This window comes from Cylas formicarius, unplaced genomic scaffold (genome assembly GCF_029955315.1).
Source record: "Cylas formicarius isolate icCylForm1 unplaced genomic scaffold, icCylForm1.1 PGA_scaffold_4__25_contigs__length_36172078, whole genome shotgun sequence".
Taxonomy (NCBI): Eukaryota; Metazoa; Arthropoda; class Insecta; order Coleoptera; family Brentidae; genus Cylas; species Cylas formicarius.
In genome coordinates this window covers 24,927,867-24,949,314 of record NW_026844334.1, presented here as the reverse complement: position 1 = coordinate 24,949,314, position 21,448 = coordinate 24,927,867, and the positions used below count along the sequence as shown (strand labels likewise).

General features: G+C 31.4%; 1 protein-coding gene across 1 annotated transcript; it reads right to left on the bottom strand.

The window, feature by feature from the left end:
- Nucleotides 1-12: 12 nt before the first annotated feature.
- Nucleotides 13-10,154, bottom strand: LOC132700668 (uncharacterized). Its single transcript, XM_060668148.1, has 6 exons — nucleotides 9,756-10,154; nucleotides 6,728-6,932; nucleotides 5,190-5,390; nucleotides 3,748-3,859; nucleotides 2,984-3,118; nucleotides 13-2,355 (listed from the first exon to the last, which is right to left on the bottom strand). Exons 1-6 carry the CDS (start codon nucleotides 9,883-9,885, stop codon nucleotides 2,284-2,286), a joined length of 855 nt encoding a protein of 284 aa, XP_060524131.1. The 5' UTR covers nucleotides 9,886-10,154; the 3' UTR covers nucleotides 13-2,283.
- Between the last annotated feature and the right edge of the window lie 11,294 nt (nucleotides 10,155-21,448).

The window sequence follows — 21,448 nt, the reverse complement described above, 5'->3', positions numbered from 1 at the left end:
CTTTTTACAAAATCACCCTTAATAATACTTACAAAAAATTTAACAACCCCTAAGTTCTAATGTTTTTTTCTACGAAAAATACTTGATATCATTGCGCCACATATTTTTCATCAAGTTTTCCATACTTCATACTTGTTATACGGAAAGGCAAAATATAAATATTTAACAACTCTTTCATGTCATTTTGCTGCTATTAAAAAACAATAAAATAAATAATGTTAAACATCTCCAACAATAACAATATGTATACAAACTTCTTGATCTGATGAGCTGGATGGATGGTCCTTTTTGATTAACAGCAAACTGACTCGACACAGCGTAAAACCTATGTGAAAATGAATCTTAAATGTTCATTGATATCAAAAAAAAGCTATTCATAATTATTCGTGCAGGTAGGATAGAGAGGTAAGTACAATTTTGCTTAAATAACAACTTGTTAAAGTGTGATCAAAATAATAACCGTACTACAGGTACAGTATAAAGAAGGACTCTAAGATGAAGATACATTGATAAAGCTGGGTTTTAAATTTTCTGTCCCTACTTTATAGTACTTAAAGTTTTTGATGTGATGCGTTAGTTCGTTCGTAAATTGTTGCTGGGTGTTTAATGAAAGAAACTTTTCCCAAAATACGTGAAATTTTAAAATAAATTTAGCACATTTTTGTCGTTAATAGTTATGAAATAAGTGGAAAGAGTGTAGCGGAATTATATTAGTTTATGTAAATTAATAGAGCAGCTGTGCATTTTTTTTTTGTAAAACCTAGGCCCTTCCTAAGACCCTGAGCGGTAGTTTAAAAACCATAATTAGGAGGCGAATTTTAAGGACTTTTTATGTCAACATTGCGATTGATATCCTCCGTTTACAGAGTGTATCAAAGTAGAGTTCACAATCATGAAAAACACATTGTTTTTTTTGCAAGGTGTACTACTTAATAATTTCGTAATCAGTTTTGTCATTTACAAGACGCATTAATCAAAATAAAAAACTTATTGAAAATATCATTTGCAGGCAGTAACCTGGTTTAAAGCTAAAAGAGTAGTCTTAAACGGTGACATTCGATATTTGTGTCTCCTCCAAAATGTTGGTAAAAGATAGAAAGGAAGATGTGGTAATTAAAATTTTTAGGTAATCCTTTCTGTTAAATATTAAATAGAAGAATAACGAAAACCAGATGTCTAAACTACCTCGCGTTATTTTTTTTTATTTTCTTCGTAGTTAACCTTTGATTTATAGTAATTTAATGTAATATTTATTAATTATTGTTTCAAGAAATATTTAAATTCTCTTTATCAAGTTTAACGCCGTTATTAGTTGTTTACCCTGAACGTCACGTCACATCACAAAATGACCCCATAAGTATGGGAGTAAAGGAAGTAGGATTGATCCTCCTTGATATTCGATGATAACTCTTAAATCTCGCTTATAATTGTAATTCAAATTCAATGCAAAAAAGGAGTGGGGTGCTACGGTTTAATATATTTTTGGAACTATTGAGAATTCTACTGCGCAACCAAATTGTAAACGAAAACATCAAGTCAACTGAAACTGAAATATATTACTGACGTCTTTTAACAGCCATATGATTGCACCATATGGAATGAGTCTCACTAATGCAATGGTGGCAAAAAATAAGAATTAGACCTTATTGGTTTCAACGGTTTTTCCAAGTAAAAAACTTGAAACACTTACAATGAGTTTAAAAGAGAAGAAATACTTAAGATATGTATATGTTTATATCCAGATTGGCTTTTTGCTAAACCAAGAATAAACAAAATTGTTTCATAAAGTGTATATAAGAAAAGTCAATAAGTGCTGTCAATTGTGGTAGTAAAATATTAAATATTTACAGCCAATAACACATATATTTCTTTGAATTGAGATTTTCGTTAATTAAAACGCCCAAATACTGCCCTCTTTGGCCGTATCAGGTTGTCTGATTGTCAAAACAAAGTTAGGTTGTTTGCACGAAAATAGACATAGAAGGTTCCACCGGTTTTTATTTGGCGATCGTGTAATTTAATTTAATTCAGTCTAGCGCAGATGTGAGAGAGCCAGCATGATGCCCTTATGAAAGTTTGCCATCCACGTATTTAATTTTTTTTGACTTCCTAAGGAATTTATATCAAAGGATTACCGTTTTCCTTATTTATATTCACAATTTATCTGCAAGAGGCAGTACACGACCTTGACACTAATAAATTAAGTTTTCGCGATCGTATTTGTCTAGTGTTAGCCAAATGCAAATAAATACGGTTATAAAAACGTTGATAAAATTGGACTTGTTAGACTATAATGTTGAACACTCTCTTGGCCAAGTTCACTATCGTCGCGTTCTCCAAAATTTGATTGATGTACTGAAACAGAAACGAAAAGAACAAAATTACAAATCTATTAGGAGTCCACACCATCAGTAGCTGCTGAATATAATTATCATTGCAACAGGCTTTTTGTTTTGAATTATCCTAAAATTTATTTTTAAGAAAAGTCGTATTAGAAATTTTGATGGAAGGCTACTAGACTGGTAGCGTTTTCTAAAACCCTTTATTATAGTACCTCGATTGACCTACATGGTATGAAAGCAGTCCTGTATGCGCATTTTCCGACCTATCTAGAAATAGTTTTCTTTTCAGTTTTAATGTTCAGTGCAATTTAGTAACATTAGGTTTTTCTCACAGTTACCGCCAATTAATTTTATTATTCTCAAATTCGTTAATACAGAACAGAAAAACGAACTTCCAATTGTTTGTATCCCAATGCCTTGTCTGTTGTGTGTCACAATAAAATGTTTAAAAAATTATGTAATCTAAAATACATTGTTGTAATCTGACTGAATTGCTAACGTACCAGTGGCCAAATAAAGAATAAAAAAAGAAAACTATATTCAAGTCGGTATCCCTGCAACTACTATTCCTCTGAAATGATTTTCCTACTTGAAGCAAATCAAAATTAGACTGGATAAAATTCCTAAAAAAAGACACTCACCCGTTTTACTTGCTCTTGTACTGATGGCTTGAGTTCAGGCCATAAGATGTCCAGTGCTTCTGGTGCCATCCTCGATATAGCTTTATTTATCAGTTCCGCAACTTGAGTGTTGTTCATCAAATTGGCGAATCGGTTCTAAAATGAGCATTTTTAAATATACTACCTAAAACGAAGGGAACAAGAAAGGCTAAGATTGGATTAAATATCGTTTAAAGAGTGTGTCATAAGAAAAGGGAAATATTGAAATGACATAAAAAATTATAAATGTAAACCTGTGTTCGGAAGAACCTCCTTTCTGGTGGGCTTCACAACCACAATAAATGAAAAATTGGGTTTTATAAAATACCATTATCAAAATGGTTTTTTTTTTAATTAAGCAAAAAATAAACTAATTAATATTTACATATTATATAATTTTTTAGTAACAGGTCGAAGTACAATACATCGTCGTGCATTCGTCGGGATTATAACTGAAAAGCGGTATACTAAAAAAAACTATGTACTTCAGTGACCTTTTACGAACCGCGACTAACAAAAAATTTTACAACAAAGATATACCGAAACTATTGAAATCATGATAATCAAATAGTATTATCACAGATCAAGCCAACATCAAACAATCCTGAGCAAGCTTATCCAATATGCGCATGCGCCAGTCATTTCAAACCTCGCTTTCAATCAACTACCGTCTTATTTTGCAAGATTTTTGTGGTTCCTGATTCTAACAGTAATAATGCCTTATTAAATATACATTTTGTACTCACTTCAAGTCTTTTTAATTTGATATTGATGTTAATATGCTCCACTCTAAGTTTAGCCGGTAGCGTGAATTTCAGAATCGTGGTAGTTCCCAACTTCAAATCTAATAAATTTAACCTGAAAATAAATAATACGGTTTTTATACTGCTCGGACTACTTCCTTGAGGTTGATCTCTAGGCAAGTCTTTTTAGCATTGAAAAAATCGCAATACGCCATCTAATATGTATAATCGAGCCAATAAATATGGGTTTGTAATTGTATACCTATATATGGTTTGCAAAACCGGCTACAGAGACGAGGAAGAGGGTTTCTCAAATTGGAGCCGAATGCGTTTTGTTTAATATTTTGTGCTAGAAACTGGGGATCGCCGTTTTATGAGTTTGTTTCAATAGTTTAAACTTAATAATCATAATAAAGCGAATAACACATAAAATATTTGTAGATGCTTTTCTTATATGGTAAATTTTAAAACTTTTAATATTTATGCATTGTAAAATTGAATTGAATTGAATGTTTATTGGCATCAAGTCGTTGAAATATCTTGAATTAGGGCAGAGACGGCTTAGCCTTCGAAATATATGTATAGTTCTCAAACTAGAACCACCAATGAACTAAAAAAGCTCTAACTATTTCTAAAATTTGTTGGAAATTGTAATACTTCAATTTCCTTTTAAAGTGGTATTGAGGCTATACCTCATTTTGTAGTAAGTAAGTATTTTATTAGTCAAACAATACTACTCTTAGCTTTATGTTTTAGTTCGTTTTGTACCTTATATTACTGCAAACATAGAGTGACTATACCTTTCTGCGAATATCACCTAATTGCTTATTTGTTATTCTCTTTGATAAAATTTGTAGAAATGTCTATAAGGAAACAAGCTGTTATTTTTTTTACCAACTGAACCGCCTCCAACGCTTCGTGCACATAATTTCGATGTGCATACAGAGATTTTACAGCAACCATGAAAATACTTACCAATGTACAACCAGAACTATCATTTGTTAAAATTAACATTTCTTTTTACAAAGCATGATTATGTTGGAATTTATGTAATCTGGTTCAATAGCAATTGATTTCCAACAATTGTACAATGTTCTCGGATTATGGGGCAAAACAGGTTCATAGTTCTGCACTTACATTAATTTTGTGAAACATTGATAAACAGCTAAAACGAACAACTTGATATGTGTGACGTATAGCACCGCTACTTGCATGACACGCAGATTTTCGACAAATTCGTGACCAAAATTCAAACACTTAAAATAAGGAATATTCTCTTTATTAATAATTTAAATTTAATCTAATAGACTTTGCCTTGGCAAATTATATTTATTGGTTTATTTTTACTGAGAAGAAGTAGCAATAAAATATTTTTTATACGATAGTATTTTTCTAATACATATAAATTTTAATTAGCCAGGAGTTACCAATAGTTCCTAACTTACCAGAACGGCCCGGCACCGTACACCACGAAATTATTACCAATTTTACCCTGGACGTCGTATAGTCCAGTGACTCGAATTCGGGGGAAGGTTAGGTTAAGGTCCAGTTTAAACCTTAGGTTACCCAGATCGGTAAATTTTTCTTTGTCCACCTGGAACTTCGATATGTGTTTTATCGTCAGGTTCTCCGCTTTCCCTTTTAACCTAAAATACAAATCCACGACATTAAAATTATGTAATAGCGCATTTTACGACACGATAAAAGGAATTGCCTTTGTCTTTGAAAAAATATTGACGACGCCATTGATAAACCATCATTAACAATGTTTTTCATGTTACTATGCGCGACCTGTATGACGAGTTTGATTAGAGGAAAAAATATGATAACCTGAATAATAACAGTTCAAACAAGTTAAGAAATTATTTATTCCAAAACAAAAATAATTTGATTCGGTATCAAATAAGACATTACAGGTAACTAAGGTAATTAATTTAAAAAGGATGAATAATAAATTATAAAAATCAGAAGAAACATCAGGATTTTGTTTCGACTGTTTATGCACTCTCAATATTGCAAAGATTTCCTAAATAGGATCTTTGTCACTTAAATATTTACAGTTTTAATCTAATAATAAATAAAATCGCGAAACAGATATATATATCAATTTGATATAGTTGAGTTAAAGTTTCTTGACAATTTACGCTTTGCGAAAAATAAATTTAGTTCTATGTTTATATTGTAAGCGATCAACCTTTTCGGTAACCTTTTTCTTAAATTGAAAAAAAATATATATACGAGTCATGTTGTTTTTATATGTTGTGTATTTGGCTTTTAGTGAGTTTATAAAAATTACTTATCATTCTTTTAGAACGTGATTATGCTCTGAAACAACATTTAATTTAATTTGTTGATTAATAGTTGGGGTGATGACTCAAACAAGATTGTTTAGTTTTGGTATTGTAACTCAGTGTAATATTTTGTGTTTTTTAATAAAAAAGAGTTAATGCTTTTTTTTTCAAGGATACTATCCTATCAAATAATTTTACTTCTCAAATAACTTATGTATTTTGCAACCCTAGATAATATTATTTTCAGTTTCAGAAGTGGATGTCTCATCAAATTTAAAGAAACTAATCATACTCTATTCTACTCTACACGCCTTGCTGCATGCATATAATACGAAATGTCCAATATATCAGCTTTCAACTTTTTAACAAAAAGTAAGACAGACGATCGATTCTCTCGTAATATTATCTATACTTATACGAGGCACCTTTCGTAAAGATCCTAAAGAAATGCAGAATCGGTAGGTCATTTAAAATTGAATTTTCATTGAAAATCGCAATATTTTAGTTTTTCTTTTTCTGAAATTAGGAGGTAAACTTGATATTCCAAACGCAAACATTGGGAAAAATTATATATGCATATTCCGCTACTCCCTAATGCGTAAAACATGCATTCCTGGTTAATCCAGTTGTTATATAACAGAGAAGAAAATTAAAAATTTCGCGTGTTTCCGCAAAACAAATTGCCTCGTTACCTTGCCGCGTCATGGTTGACGTCAAACTCGATCTTGTTTATGTGCAGCGGATCTAAGACGGGTATACCCAATTCTGGAATTCCCCTCAGCAAAATCCCCCTGAATTCTTCCAGCAATGCCCTTAGACGGTCCTCGACTCGTCCGAATGTCGTTATAACCCTGTCTACCGTTCTACCGATGAAATTCACTCCACCTCGAATAATGACTGAAAGCAATAAAAATACACAAATAAATATAATAGAACTGTTCTACAAAAAATTTGAAGAAGCACCTTGGATAAGTGTTTCTTCACAAGTCCAAGTATATATACCAATTATTCCTGCTAGTGAACTATCTATGTTCGTCACTTGAGCTAATTTTATAATGATGTGTTTATGGCAAGAAGTGTGTATCTGTATCCGTTGTCTTTCTTGATATACAGGTTTGTCTTTATTTCGATTATATTATGCAACATGCAATATCTCTATTCGAATGAGCTGGTTCGCGTATAGATCCATCAGAACATGTGTTTTTTAGCATTAATTGGAAATGTTACTAGCACGTATTTTGCACGTACATATTTTTCAAAAATTTTTCTTCGCAAAATTCATTAAATTTATATATATATATATATATATATATATATATATATATATATATATATATATATATATATATATATATATATATATATATATATATATATATTTTAGTTTCTATCGTCGATATATAATAATTGTCTTTGACTTTAATTTTAATTATATGTGAGGGATTCTTTTAAACTATGTGTACATCCAGATTTTACCTCTAACAAATTAATTAATTACAGTCCAGCTATTCTTCTACATAAATTGGACACGAGATTTTCTTGCTAAGGTTTGCGTGACTAATAATTCGTGACTTATGTTCGACTGCACGTGATTCGTTTACTATTAGTTCCTCTCCTCTCGTCTGATCGCTTTTAGGATGCCAGAATGTCGCTTTTGTAAAACCCCTCTTATTTGAATTTTTATTCCAATTGTTTGAACGCATTGACATAAAAAGTACTTTAATAGTTTTTAGTTTTCCTTTCTTTGATCTAAAATTTATTGCTGAACAGTGATAAAGGCAATACACTTTTCTATTTTCCCTTGTGTCAAGCCACATATATTCTTGATTTCTGTTTCTGGTTCACTTCGATACTATTATTTCTGTAGCAGGATTTTTAGGATCTGGCAATAACTACTTCGTCTATGCAAGCGCTTGTTTTTCTGAAACTACTGAAAATAGGTTTTGTATGGAACTGTCAAAGTGTTTCAAGCGGTATTGTAGCTGTCATTCTGACACTTAACGATTTCAATTCATTTCATTTTTTATTTTATCCTGAAACTTTTGTTATGTTTACGTGGAAATTAACGAAATGAAATATCGTTAAAAGTTTTTGTAATGATAATTTAAAAAGCGCATCTGCTATAACTATAAATTTAAGGCCTGCATCATTCCACAGAATTTTGGTTGGTTTGGGATTACACAAACTTCATTATATTAACTCGCAGATTCATGACATTTCGTGGTAAATGTCGTTGCAATTGTTTATTCCCTTATTTTCCCATTAAAAAACTAACAACCCAGAACAATGGTGGCGGTATAATAAAGAATTAGAAAGGGATTAGAAAACATTATTCGGTATGTCGTGTCATCGGCAGAGACACGAACTGTTAATAATTACTGTAAAATTTCAATAGAAGTAAAACGGATTTAAAAGGACAATAATAGTTATATTCCACGAATTATTTTTTTACCTTTGGGTGTGCCATAGACATTGCAACACCCGTACAGAACTATATTTACTATATTTTTTTGCAGGCGATTGCCCCTGCAACTTTTTTAGTGCCATTCTATTCAAAAATTTGTTTGTTATAGACATTTTGTTCAATGAAAAAGAATTTTGTGTTATTTTTTTCTCAAATTTGCTTAGAGCTTGCTTGCTTCAATTTTAATGTCTTTCGAAACACGCACCGAGTATCGGCAATTAAGTGAATTTAAAGGAGATTGGCCTACTAGAGGCTGGGATGTCCTTTCGGGAAATTCGAAGCAAGGTTGGCTAATAGTAATGAGATGTTGGACAGAGTGGTCTGTACCAACACCATCATAGTTGTAGAATTACTAAGGCTTTAAGCAGAACCAGCGATCATGAAGAACGGATTTTAGGGCTTCAGGATTAAGTCGGGTTTATTGAAGAATTATGAACACCCAGTCCTACATTAATAACTTGTTACAACTTGTCGCGTATCCGTTTCAGAAACTAAAAGATCCAATTTTTCAATAATACCGCTACACTTACTAGAAACTTCTTAAGACAAGTTAATGTTACCCTTCTTCCGCGAGCAAGGTCACCAGAGAATTAAACATGCATTGGATATGATAGTAGAAATTTAACTGAGGTGACTTTTACTTGATGAAAATCCATTTATCAAAATAAATAAGAACTAAAAGTTCAGATTTTCACGAAATTATATATTTTTAAATAACAATTGTTTCAACAACACCGTGCTTTTATTTGTCATTTGATAAAGATACGGTGTTGTCGAAACAATTGTAATTTAAAAATATATAATTTCGTGAAAATCTGAACTTTTAGTTCTTATTTATTTTTATGATAGTAGAAGCAGAGTTACAGAATATCAAAACGTTAGTGGAGACGCAACTATTAAATTTTGAAGAATTCGTGTCCATAAATATATCCGAACCACTTCCCGAAAAATGTTTCATCTCCTTTGAAACACAGTACACTTGCGCGGCAAAAATTTTAATTGCTGAAAAAGTTATTTGAGTAATTATTCGTCGCATTAAAAATTTAAACAATGTTCTAGTCGCAAATTAAAAAAAAAATCTATCATGATAAACAACAATTACCGACTAGTAAAATGACCATTCATCCGTTCACTTTCAAACACTATTCCGGTTATTTAGTTATTTTAGTTTTGTTTTGCCTTTTCAGTTTTCAATTGACTAATCTTTAACAATGGAAAATAGGAAAATTAGTATCATTTTGGAACAAGTAACTTACCGAAAGTGGTATTCGACACCCGGTTTAAAATATCCGCAACCCTCGGCACTCGCAAATCGAACTCGAGTGCGCCGTACGCCCCAACGCAGGACAAGCACACAAATAGCAAAACTGATAATTTTTTGGTCATGTCGTTTTTGGTCTTGTGGTCTGTTTTCGTGACCTGCCTTGTTGTTATCCGATGACAAAAGTAAATTGGCCGCCGACGCGCGACACTCGAGAAGAAGAGACCGAATTCACTTTCTTCTAACTCGTCATTTTTTCCCGTCGGCAATCAGCGCGAAGAAATAAACAATTTCGCGAGTCCCACGTCCAATTTATATGCATACATATAAACGTTTAAGTGTTACTTTGTTCACGTTCCAGTCGGTTATTTGCAGTAAACTGTTTTACGGAATAGTAGGGACATATTATTTACAGAGTGGCCTCGACTACTGGTCGAATTTTGGTCGGTATTGCGCTGGGTTATTTACGTTTATTTATTTTTTACGCAACTACCTGTTTGCCGCGTGGGTTCAAAATCGGTGTGGCGGAATGCGGAATGTGAACTCTCGAAACTAAAAACAAAAATATACGTTTTTGAAAGGGTTACAGATGATGATGCTTAAGGGAGATCATGCGGGATGTGGGAATGTGCAATAAAGCGTCTTTTTACAAAATAGGTTTCATAAAACTGATATAGATAATGTGCTCTCAGGAATGCGTTTGAGTGAATTGAGTGCTCCACAAGGCAGTGTACTCGGTCAGATATTTAAAAGACTCTGTGGTAAAATAGATTTATTGCCCCTAAAGTAACACACTCACTGCACACACTAATAAAGAAGAAAGGAATAAAATAGCTTTTGCACTTGCACCCAGAAAAAAATTGCTACCTATAACATTTATAAAAACAAGGTATACAGTAATATATTATACCACATAGACTTAATATTACAGCAAAGTCAACAGAACGAATTAATTAAATTACTTAAAAAAAGAAAAAATATATATGGCTGATTTTCTTATAATTATAAGCGCTAACAAGATGTTGAAAATTACATGAAATGCAATGATTATTCAGAGAATTCTTTAAGCAGTGCGTAAAGCACTGGTGCCAAGAATACAAATAATAAATTTTTAAAAAGAATAAATAGAAAAAATGGCAAGTATAAAACCCATTACTTATTACTATCATACATTGTAGAGTACCTATATTTAATTTACATCAAGAATCTTTAACTGTTTTACAAATTTTATATATTTATTTATATTTCTTAAATTTTCTGGACGCTTATTATAAGTACACGCTGCTTGGAATATTGGATTGGAAAGTCCCTTATTAGTTTGGATATTATAATTGTTAATATCGTTATGAGATCTGGTCTTTATTAAATATAATCTTCATGTTACTCTTTAGTATTTCAATTATCACCTTATACATAAATTTACATTGTTCTAGCATAAGAGATTTGCCTATCTTATAAATGTCCAATTCTCTATACAAATATTCTATATACGTGTGACGATCACAATTAAATAAAATTTTTAAGAATTTATTTTGTAGAAATTGTATTTTATTAAAATAAGTTGCGCCACATACAGGAATTAGATATCTCATATATGATACAAAATAAGAATCGTAAATATTCGTAACTCAGATTATTTCGGCTTTTATGTATGGCACTGATCAATGGGTCAATGTTATTTGATATGAAATTAATATGTTCAGCCCAGTTTAAACTATCATCGATCAGTAGGCTTAAATATTTAATTCGTTTAACACGTTCTATATTTATATTTTTAATACTTAATCTTCACCACTATAAAGTAGCACTGTATCGTCTGCATACCCTGCACACTGTAAATTTAAAACATATAACGAGTACAACAGGACTGAACCCTGAGGTTCGCCACATGCACATTTATTTATTTATTTAGGTTGTTTCCAACAAAATTAATTACAATCTGATAATTTAACAATGCCATCGTGAACTATGGACTGAAGAATTGAAGAAAAAAAAGAGTCCAGTATTATACAATTCATATTAATATTAAGCAGAAAACCAAGTTCTTTTATTATTTATTAGCAACTCTTGGAGTTTATTTTGCAAAATCGATTTGCTCTTTAATTAAATTGGTAGGGTTTAAGAAAAATATTTTTGATATTTGGTTAGTCAAGCACTTGGAATAAAACAGTTATGATTTTGTGCATACCTCGCGATATTTTGTGTTGCTTTGTTGAACTACTTTTGATATTTCATTGCAAATCTTACCTTTGATTTCATGTACAATTGATTAATTTGTAACACTGCGGCCTCACCGAATAAGTGTATGCTACAATGTAACTTGTTTTCTTATTATTAATATATAATAATGTTCCTGTCGAGTTTGTTAGTCAAATATATATACAGTAAAATCCAAGAATCCTTTAATAGCGATCACCCTTTGGGAATCAAAAATTGGTGGTAATTAAAGCAACTGCTTATATTTTACATTATTTAATTATTCATAATTTTAATTAGAACTTACTAATAATAAATTTAATTAAATGCCTCCTATTTGTACACAATATTACATATACATAAATAACGACCAAGAACTTTTTTATGTACATATTATATATTAAATATTGTATTGTAATATGTCAATATGTTTAATTAATTAACATTCTATATGTTGTCTACACGATTGTTGCATACCTGTTAATTTATTTGTATAAAATTCCGATTCGCATTTTCATAACAGTTTAGATATATCTGCAGTCATTTCAAATTAAGAAAAATGGAAAAAAGTTTCTCAAACTTTGGTATATTGGACACTCTTCAGCCTCGTCTTCAGAATCGGAAGTAGAGAGTTGTACCTCTTCAATGCGGTTGTCATAAAGATAATATCTTTTTTCTTAAATAAACCTTTTTTACTCTTGAGATCTCGTGTCTTCGTTTTCGAGCAAAAAACTAAAAATAGTATTTGTTAAGGTTCCTCCGGAAGCAGCACTAGACAACAATTTTAATCCAGTTCGAGCCAACTTGAACCTTTTAGCATTATAAATCTCAGCAAAAGCGGTCAAAACATTTTAAAATTATTAATTAATTATTGTTAAAAATATAAAAATTAAGCACATTTATATAAACCTTTTGTCTTTTCTTTTTTGAATGGCGAATTTTCAGTCGAGCCTTGACCCCTGTGTTTTGCAACACACAACATAGATGAATGAATGAATGAATATACTGAATATCATGTTAATTACGTTAAATTGGTTAACTATCGAGCCTTGAAATAGGTCGATCCTTGTTCTAATATATAAAATTGTAAATAATTTCATACTGGAACATTTAAACTTATACAAGAAAAAGCGATCTAAAATTCATCGATGGGGATAATATTTGATCTGCTGAAAATCATTCTTTTACGATGTTCACATAAATTAAGGAGTTTTAAGGATATGCAGTTATTGTTTTTTTTTTTTTGCTAGCAAAGTGCTATAACAAAAATCATAATAATAATATTGTTATTATAAACACTTCTCATTTTACCTAGTACTATTACTATCTAATCTTGGGTTTTCAAATTTTAAATAAAAACCTATAGTCACGAAAGAAATTTTTTGTTACACAGTTTAAAGTAGACACTCGTACATTATTTGTTAAAGATCTGCCACTTATCATATCACAAGTATCTTTAAAAAGCTAATTTTAGAAAAACATGTTTGCGATTCATGTAGGAACACAATGTATAAAGTTGCTGTACTAAATATTTTTTCTAATTTAGGTGTTGCATTAGGAATCCAAAAAAACATGAAGGTCGATAAATCGCGAATTAGCATAAAACAAATCTTGAGTCGTTGAAGATTGTGACAGATATTCACTCGGGCGTTCAGGATTTCGTAAACCAAGCCACGTTTTATAATACGTAAGTTTGGATGTGCTGAAACATGTTGTCTTGACAGAAAATATACAAGCATATTTTATTGGCTCAGAATGGTAGAAATAGTTCAAAATATTTTTATGCGGCGGATGATATAATGCAAATAGTTTATATCATCTTCTGATGATGTTAACTTGCCTAACATGCTTCATCGATAATTATTACATTTTTAAATACCGTTTTCAATAGTTTTGCAGGAAAAGTGTCGTTTTGATTAATCTGGGGCAACGATTTAATGTTATTAACAATTTGATTAATAACGAACTTCGTAAATGAGGTTTGCGAAACATCAGGTTTATTACGTAATACGAGCGTTCCCACAACAAACGGAACATGCTTCTCCAAATTATGTACGTTACTTTCTCAACTCTTATGCAATTCGAGAAGTATGTCGGCACACTTTGCGTGTGTTACTTAATGTCTGTGGCGATGCTGTAATAAATCATAATCGATCTGAATAGGCAGTCGCCAAATTTTACTCAAAAAATCCTGATTGTGCACCATCCTTAGACAAACACGCTTAATTATAACAATAGTCCTGAATGATGCCCACATCCAGGTGACAAAGCCCTAACCGTTAATGTTGAAAAGGGATTTTTCTTGAAAACTTAATTGTCATAGGCATCTGCAATAAACTATAGTTTTATAATCACTGTAGTATTAATAATAATAATACCAACAATAATAATAATAATAATAATAATGATAATACTAATCATAATAATAATAATAATAATAATAATAATAATAATTGAAGATATATTGGAAAATGAAGTTTTTAAATTAAATTGAAATAGAGAAATCACAACTGACTTCAACATTCAAGCAGACAGGCCTGACGTTCTTCTTAATTATAAAATAAATATGGAAACTATACTTTCATAGAAACAACAATAGCATATAACTTGCAAGAAAAAGTTACAAGGAGGCATGTATTTTTTAAGAGAAGATTGGCAGGTAATTAAATGAATAGTCACAGTAAATAGCAATTGCTCTGCTCTGTCGTTCAGCCAAATCCTTTATCAACTTACACAAAACAAAAAAAAACTAAAAAAAAAAATTAAAGTCAGTATCTATTAAACTAAAGTAGTTCCAACAAAAAGTGATGTTCCAATGTCAACTGGTAACTTAGAAAATCCTTGACTAAGGCACGTTTATTCTTTAATAAACTATAAAAAAACTTGAGAAACAATGATTTCTTTCCTCACCCCTTCCAGTCGACTGGCCTTACGGTTCTTTTCTTGAACAACTCAGAAACTCATTATGACTATGACTGTTCGTAATTTGCATGCGTTTATTTACTCGAACCATTTAGAGTAGCAAGATCAAAATTAGTACGTTATCTTATTAAATCTTCCTTGTGATCCAAGATAGAACCTGAAAGATTTTTTCAGCTGGTTAAAGAATGGATTTGAAATACGATACATATAGCAAATTCACTGTTGAATATATTTTCTTGTTCTTGATAGGGAAATAATCTGAAAAGCGCATATTCATAATTTAATTTATAAAAAATAAAAACTTTTTCTACTCATGAGTGTAGTACTGGAACGTATTTAGTGAATGCGCTAATATGAGCGTATGTAGTACATTACATTATCAATTAATTCCATTATTTTTCGACGGTCTTAGTCATCTAATGACCTCTTATTTACATATTATTCCCCGCAATGAACAATTAGATGATGTATCGTAATTGTAAATTCCTACAAGCTAATTAACCGCGCTTCTTACAAAGTTCATTGCAATTAATCGAATGGACGTAAACCAGTAAGAAATTATGTTTTGATATAACAAAACAAAGTTATGAACGCCATACCTACCAGTTGATTTAATAATCTATACGACATTTTTGCTCAGCAAAAGCAAATGAACTTTAAGAGTAAAAAGCTTAAAAATAAAATATCAATAATTTAAATTGGACTTTTACAAAACACCCAAAAAATACGTAGATATCACCTTCGACTAAAACCGCATTTTAGCGTCCGGATAGATTTTTGGTTATGCTAGCAAAGCCTTAAGGCGATCATTTCCTTATTTCGTTTGCATAAGACAATAATGAATAGCATTATTTCGAACCTCGTTGTAGAGAACTAACCAACCAGTTAATTCAAAAATGTTAATGTAATTAACAGTTACTTCGGTTTTTCATTTTAGATGAAAACAGAGGAAAAAAACACTAAAAACTATTCGGCATGGAAAATTGTCATTAAAATTCACCCCAAATGTAAATAAATTATCAATATTGTGTTTCTTTTTGATAAAAGTCTATTAATTTTTTTTTATTAAATTATGAATTGAATGAAAATGCGCAAGTTAATTTTAATCTTTCAGTAGTGTGTCAATAAAGTAAATATGAAAATTTTCAGAAAGGCCATTCGACATGTGAATGCCTGAAAACTCGCTTTAATCCAATGATCGTCAATAAGTTTGGATACGGCAGTTTTACGGAACTATTTTCTCGAAATTTGACTAGTGCGGAAATTGCTGTTTAGAAAGCAAATTTCCAAATTTACAATATATTCCAAATTATAAATGGAATCATACTCAGTTTTTCAGAAAAACCTTTTACCTTCATGGTACCCGTATAGTTCAAGAAATTGAGCTGTTAATTAAGTTCATATGTTATAAAATTCAGCGTTTAAATTGAATTTATTCAGAAAAATATATTGCTCAACATTTTGCGTAATACGTATACGAAATAAGGAAAACAGAAATATGAACATTTAATTGAACAGAAATAGAGTCTATTCGCTGCATCGCTTTATTCACACTGAGTTTATACCAAGTGTCTCATAAATTAGTAAAAGAATATTTTCCTTAATGATTACCGACCGACGATCATAACCAAAGTTCAAGTATTTTTCCCAAACTTTGCGATTTCGCAATCGAAAATATATAAAAGCGATCAATTTTTTCGAAAACAGTTGCAAATATTGTTTAAAAATGTCATTTTATTCCAAGGTGGTATTTACGGAGGTTTAAAAGTTGACGGTATGATTAAGTGTTTTCAATTTAAGCGAATCACAACTTATTCAAATTTGACAGATTATAATTTTGTTTAATATGATGGCAGAAACGAAAAAGTTTAGGAAACTTTGATAATTTAACCTTCATCTTAGAATTAACATTATCAATAATATTTGCACTGTAATTTGTTACGAGGGGCAACAATAAGTAGATTCTTGCGTGTATTCGTCCCTATTTGATGAATATACTTATCACTTACTAAAGCATTAATAACTGCGTAGTGTAAATAAGCCATAAATACATTAGACTATGATTGTGCAAAACAATTTCCCATTTTATGTAACGATATTGCGACAAATGTATTATGCGTTTATTTACATAAACCGTAAAACACACCCGCGTTGCAAAAGAACGAATTAACTCGAAGAATCTTTTCGTGCCCTAGCCTACTTTATTTTTTTCCTATGAAAGAAATTCTTGTACACTTTGAAGTGTAAAATTGTGTTTTCAAGGTCATTGAATTATTTTTAAAAAATATCTAAAACTAAGCAATTTGAACCGGTTTTTAAGTTATCGCAAAAAACTAATAATGTTTTGTTCATTTTTTTATTTTTTGTGTATATTTGGATACTTGCATACTTGACTGTATTTACATTTTTAACCATAAGCTTTAGCGTCTAACTGTCGGTTTTTGATTTATTGGCGTATGCTTAAGGTATTTTTTCTCTTTTTTTTTAAATAAATATTAAAACGATACGGGGAGCACTAAAAAAAGTAATAAAAATAAGTTTCAAATTCGTAAATGACATGTCAAAAAACCTAAAACTACTTAAATGTTCAAAATTCGGGAGAGCGTTTTTAAAAACATTTATTACACGGAAAGCGAAATAAAGTTTTATTCGAACTGGCCGTTACAAAGGTTGGAATAATTAAGAGCGTATTTTACAATATTACAATCGAATAAATAGGGCTTTTGATGCGGTGTCAGCGATGCGTTATCTTCGCTTAGCTTTGGGCTTCGTCTGCAGTTTCGAAAATAACGGAGTGTTTTTTCGAAAAAACTTCAAGATTTTCTCCCTGGCAGGGATGGATGCGGTTTTCTTCAATTCTGGTGCCTTTCCGAACAGGAGCTTCTTAAAGATGAAAGCTAAAATTAGAACCATGATTATTCCAAAAACAATAACAATTATTTGGAACGTCTTCGTTTCTTCTTCCACTGGTTCCATGGGAGTTATTTTTTCTGCTAAGTCTCTCAGCTGGTATATCTCGTCGATATTTATTTTTGAAAGACTGGGGGTATCCAGGCCTTCCATTGCTTTCATTTCTGTCAATTGGATTTTTGGTAAAAATATCGGTTTTCCGAACTGAATTTTCACATCGTTGAAGAATTTTTCTTCATTAATTTCTATTTGACAGTTTACTGGTATCTTAATCAGTACTGGTACTTCGATTTGCATATATCGATCCGTGTTACACTTAATTAGTAATTTTTCAGGCTTCTGTGGCAAAACAAGAACTAAATTTTGAGTAATTTCTTCTATAATTGCCTCTGACAGGTTCATTTTCGTAATTGGGCAGTTTTCCATTCCTATGTCGTCAAATAAATTCTCCACGCATACATCTCGGGGATGAGTTTCTTCTTTACAAAAGTAGAGTTCTTCGATGACGGAACATGTTTCTGCGGTGAATTGTCTCTTCTTCTCCGCTTGTGCCATATAAGGGTATTGGGGTATTTGCCTCGGTTGAATATTTATTGGTTGAGATGGAAATTGTGGTTTTTGGAAATGATTTTGATATTGGCTTGGATTTGAAAAATTGTTAAAATTGTTTGGCATGAAACTTGTGTTGGGATTTATTCTAGGCTGAAATCTATTTAGATTCGGCTGATTTTGGAATTATTGAAATGGTTGAAAATATTGTTTCGTGTTGAATTGTTGAAAATTTAGTATTTGGAATTGCTTTGCATTGTTTTGTTGGAAGTTGGGTATTTGGAATTGTTTTGAATTACTTTGTTGAAAATTGGGTATTTGGAATTGTTTCGTTGTGTTGCTTAGATTTCCGTAGAGGTTTTTAAAATTTTCAAATTCAGAAACATAAGCAATGGCTTCCTCTAAAGAATCTGGTTGTTTCAAATGCATGTTGTTTTTGAGCGTCCCGGTGCATCCAGCTATGTATTGAGCGCGATTTTGTTGTAATAATTTACATGGAATAGTTTTTCATTTTGATCTAAGTTTTCTGAGTTACTAATCCGCTGTATTACACTACTTTTTAAAAGTTGTAGCCTACCACCGAAATCAACTAAATGTTCGTTTTTGAACGGTCTTGTTCTAGTTAATTCCTGAATTAGACAATCTAAATTTCTCCTATCCGCGAAGCATTGAATAAGCGCGTCTTTTATGCTTAACCAATCTGTCAATTCTGATCGGTTTCCTATCATTAACTCTGCTTTCCCTACTAGTTTGTCTATGATACAATCGAAGATATGGCTATTTAGTTCCGCATCTCCTAAACTAACGTAGGAATTTATTAATCTTTCGCACTTACCAATAAATTTGTTTAGCGTGTCGCTATTTCCGTCATAAGGTTTTATGTTCCCTACTTTAGATTTAAAAAGATTCCAATTAAATCTAGGTTCCGCACTACTCATACTACCTGAGCTTCCTTGTTGGGTCATTGTTTTGACTCTTTTTTTGTGTTTTGTTCCCTAACTTTAAAATTGAATTGAATTGTTTTTCGAGATTTTCGATTTCAGAATCGCTCGTTTACGATTTGATTTGATTTGTTTTCTGTTTTATTTTCTTGTTTTCTTAACCTAATCGCGTGCAATGCGAGCCCTAAACTATCCCTTCAAGTGACCTTTCTACAGAGGTATCGGAGGGGCAAAAGGAAATGGCACTTACGGTTTCGTATTTCTGCGTCCCCTTTCCGGCTCAGTTTTCCAACTCGTCACATACGGGTTGTACCTTCGTAGACCGTTGTTCTGCTTCCCTCGCTGCTGGTTCTGCGCGCTGAAGGATTTGAAAATCCACGTAGCGGGTGTCCAAAAGTTTTCGAACTTTCCTCGATTGGCGATTTCAAAAAACTCCCAAAAGATTCTGGTTAATTGTCCACCACTACTGCACTTAGAAAATCCGTTCCGACTGCGCCACTTAAATGTTCAAAATTCGGGAGAGCGTTTTTAAAAACATTTATTACACGGAAAGCGAAATAAAGTTTTATTCGAACTGGCCGTTACAGAGGTTGGAATAATTAAGAGCGTATTTTACAATATTACAATCGAATAAATAGGGCTTTTGATGCGGTGTCAGCGATGCGTTATCTTCGCTTAGCTTTGGGCTTCGTCTGCAGTTTGGGACATATAACTAACTGCCAATTTTTATTATTATGCTATAAAAACATCTCGAATAATGCCAAATTTCGGAATAAGTTTTAAATTTTTAACGCCCGGTATCTCCTAAATTAAACCAGCGACATTTTTATAAAGCTCAATCATAATATTTTAGTGTCTAGTATCTCCAGTTTAGAGATTGTCCAATCTTTATGAATCACCCTATAGACTTAAAGATATTAATTCTTTGATATTATTGTTGTTTCAATTGTTCTCAACCTCTTATCAAAACATTAGTGTAAGTGTTAGTTAGTGTTACTATAGCCATAAAGTTTAACTAACGATTTTTGTTGATCTGTGCGGAGTGTCACTTTCTTGTGTTACTTGGTATATCATAAAATTAATTAAAAATCAACAAGTAACATAATGGAGTTAGGTAACTATTTAAAAGTTAAATAAATTAATCTTCCACGAGATTATTTCTTTTTTTTTCGGTCACAAGATCGGATTGGAATATCTGTTTTATTTTTACTTTACCCGATGATGTAGCTATTAAGTTTTGAAGTAGTCCAGTGGCAAAATGTAACCACCCTGTATAACTCATTACAAGTTATAATAACAAGCTAACGAAAAGTTGTTCTAACGACCTTTTTGGAAATTAACAAAAACAAATGGTATTGTCGCTTTACGAAATTATCGAGTGATAGTATTTTTAGGTAAAGTTGTATGCATGTGATAATAAATAAAGAATAATATTAAATTCGTTTTATTGCTTGTGAAACGATTGTTCCCCACATATATTTTTTCCTTTACTTATATAATTTGTCTGTGTTGTTGTTTTGAAGTGCAAAATATAAATGTTACTATCAAGGAAGACGCAGAAGAAAATTTCACATTACCAGCTTTATTGAGGATGTTGCAAACTACAGTGCCACCAACAGCCGAACTTCAGAATTCTGTGGATAATAGTTAATATGTTAAATATTTTTCTCTGCAAAAATGTGGGTAATTGGTATGTTTTTAGCAACCGGTGCAATTGAGGTTGGTCTAGCGGACAAGTCCGTGTTTTCATCTCTAGTGGATTCTTCTAGGAAAGCAATAAATTCTTATATACTAAGGATGATGCTAGCTGCGTATGACAAGACCACCAAATGCATTAACCATTTGATTCCATCTTCGCTGCTCTCTTTATTAAAGTTTCCGTTGACAAATATAGACTAAATGATTAAATTATTTTAATTACAATTAACTTTATAACTAAATCACACTACATAGAACTGGCTAGAGTAGTTTTCATTTTATTTACAAAAAAGTGACAAAAGAAAACCTTTTATTTTACTTTATAAATTGTTTTTTAATTATTTTTGTAGAACAAAAAAGTATTAAACCCTACATTAAAAATTTAAATCAATCGATGCACTGGAGATTTAACCTATGGACCAATAAAATCTTTAGTTTCTGTGTTTTTTGATTGGGGCATTGTATGTATGTA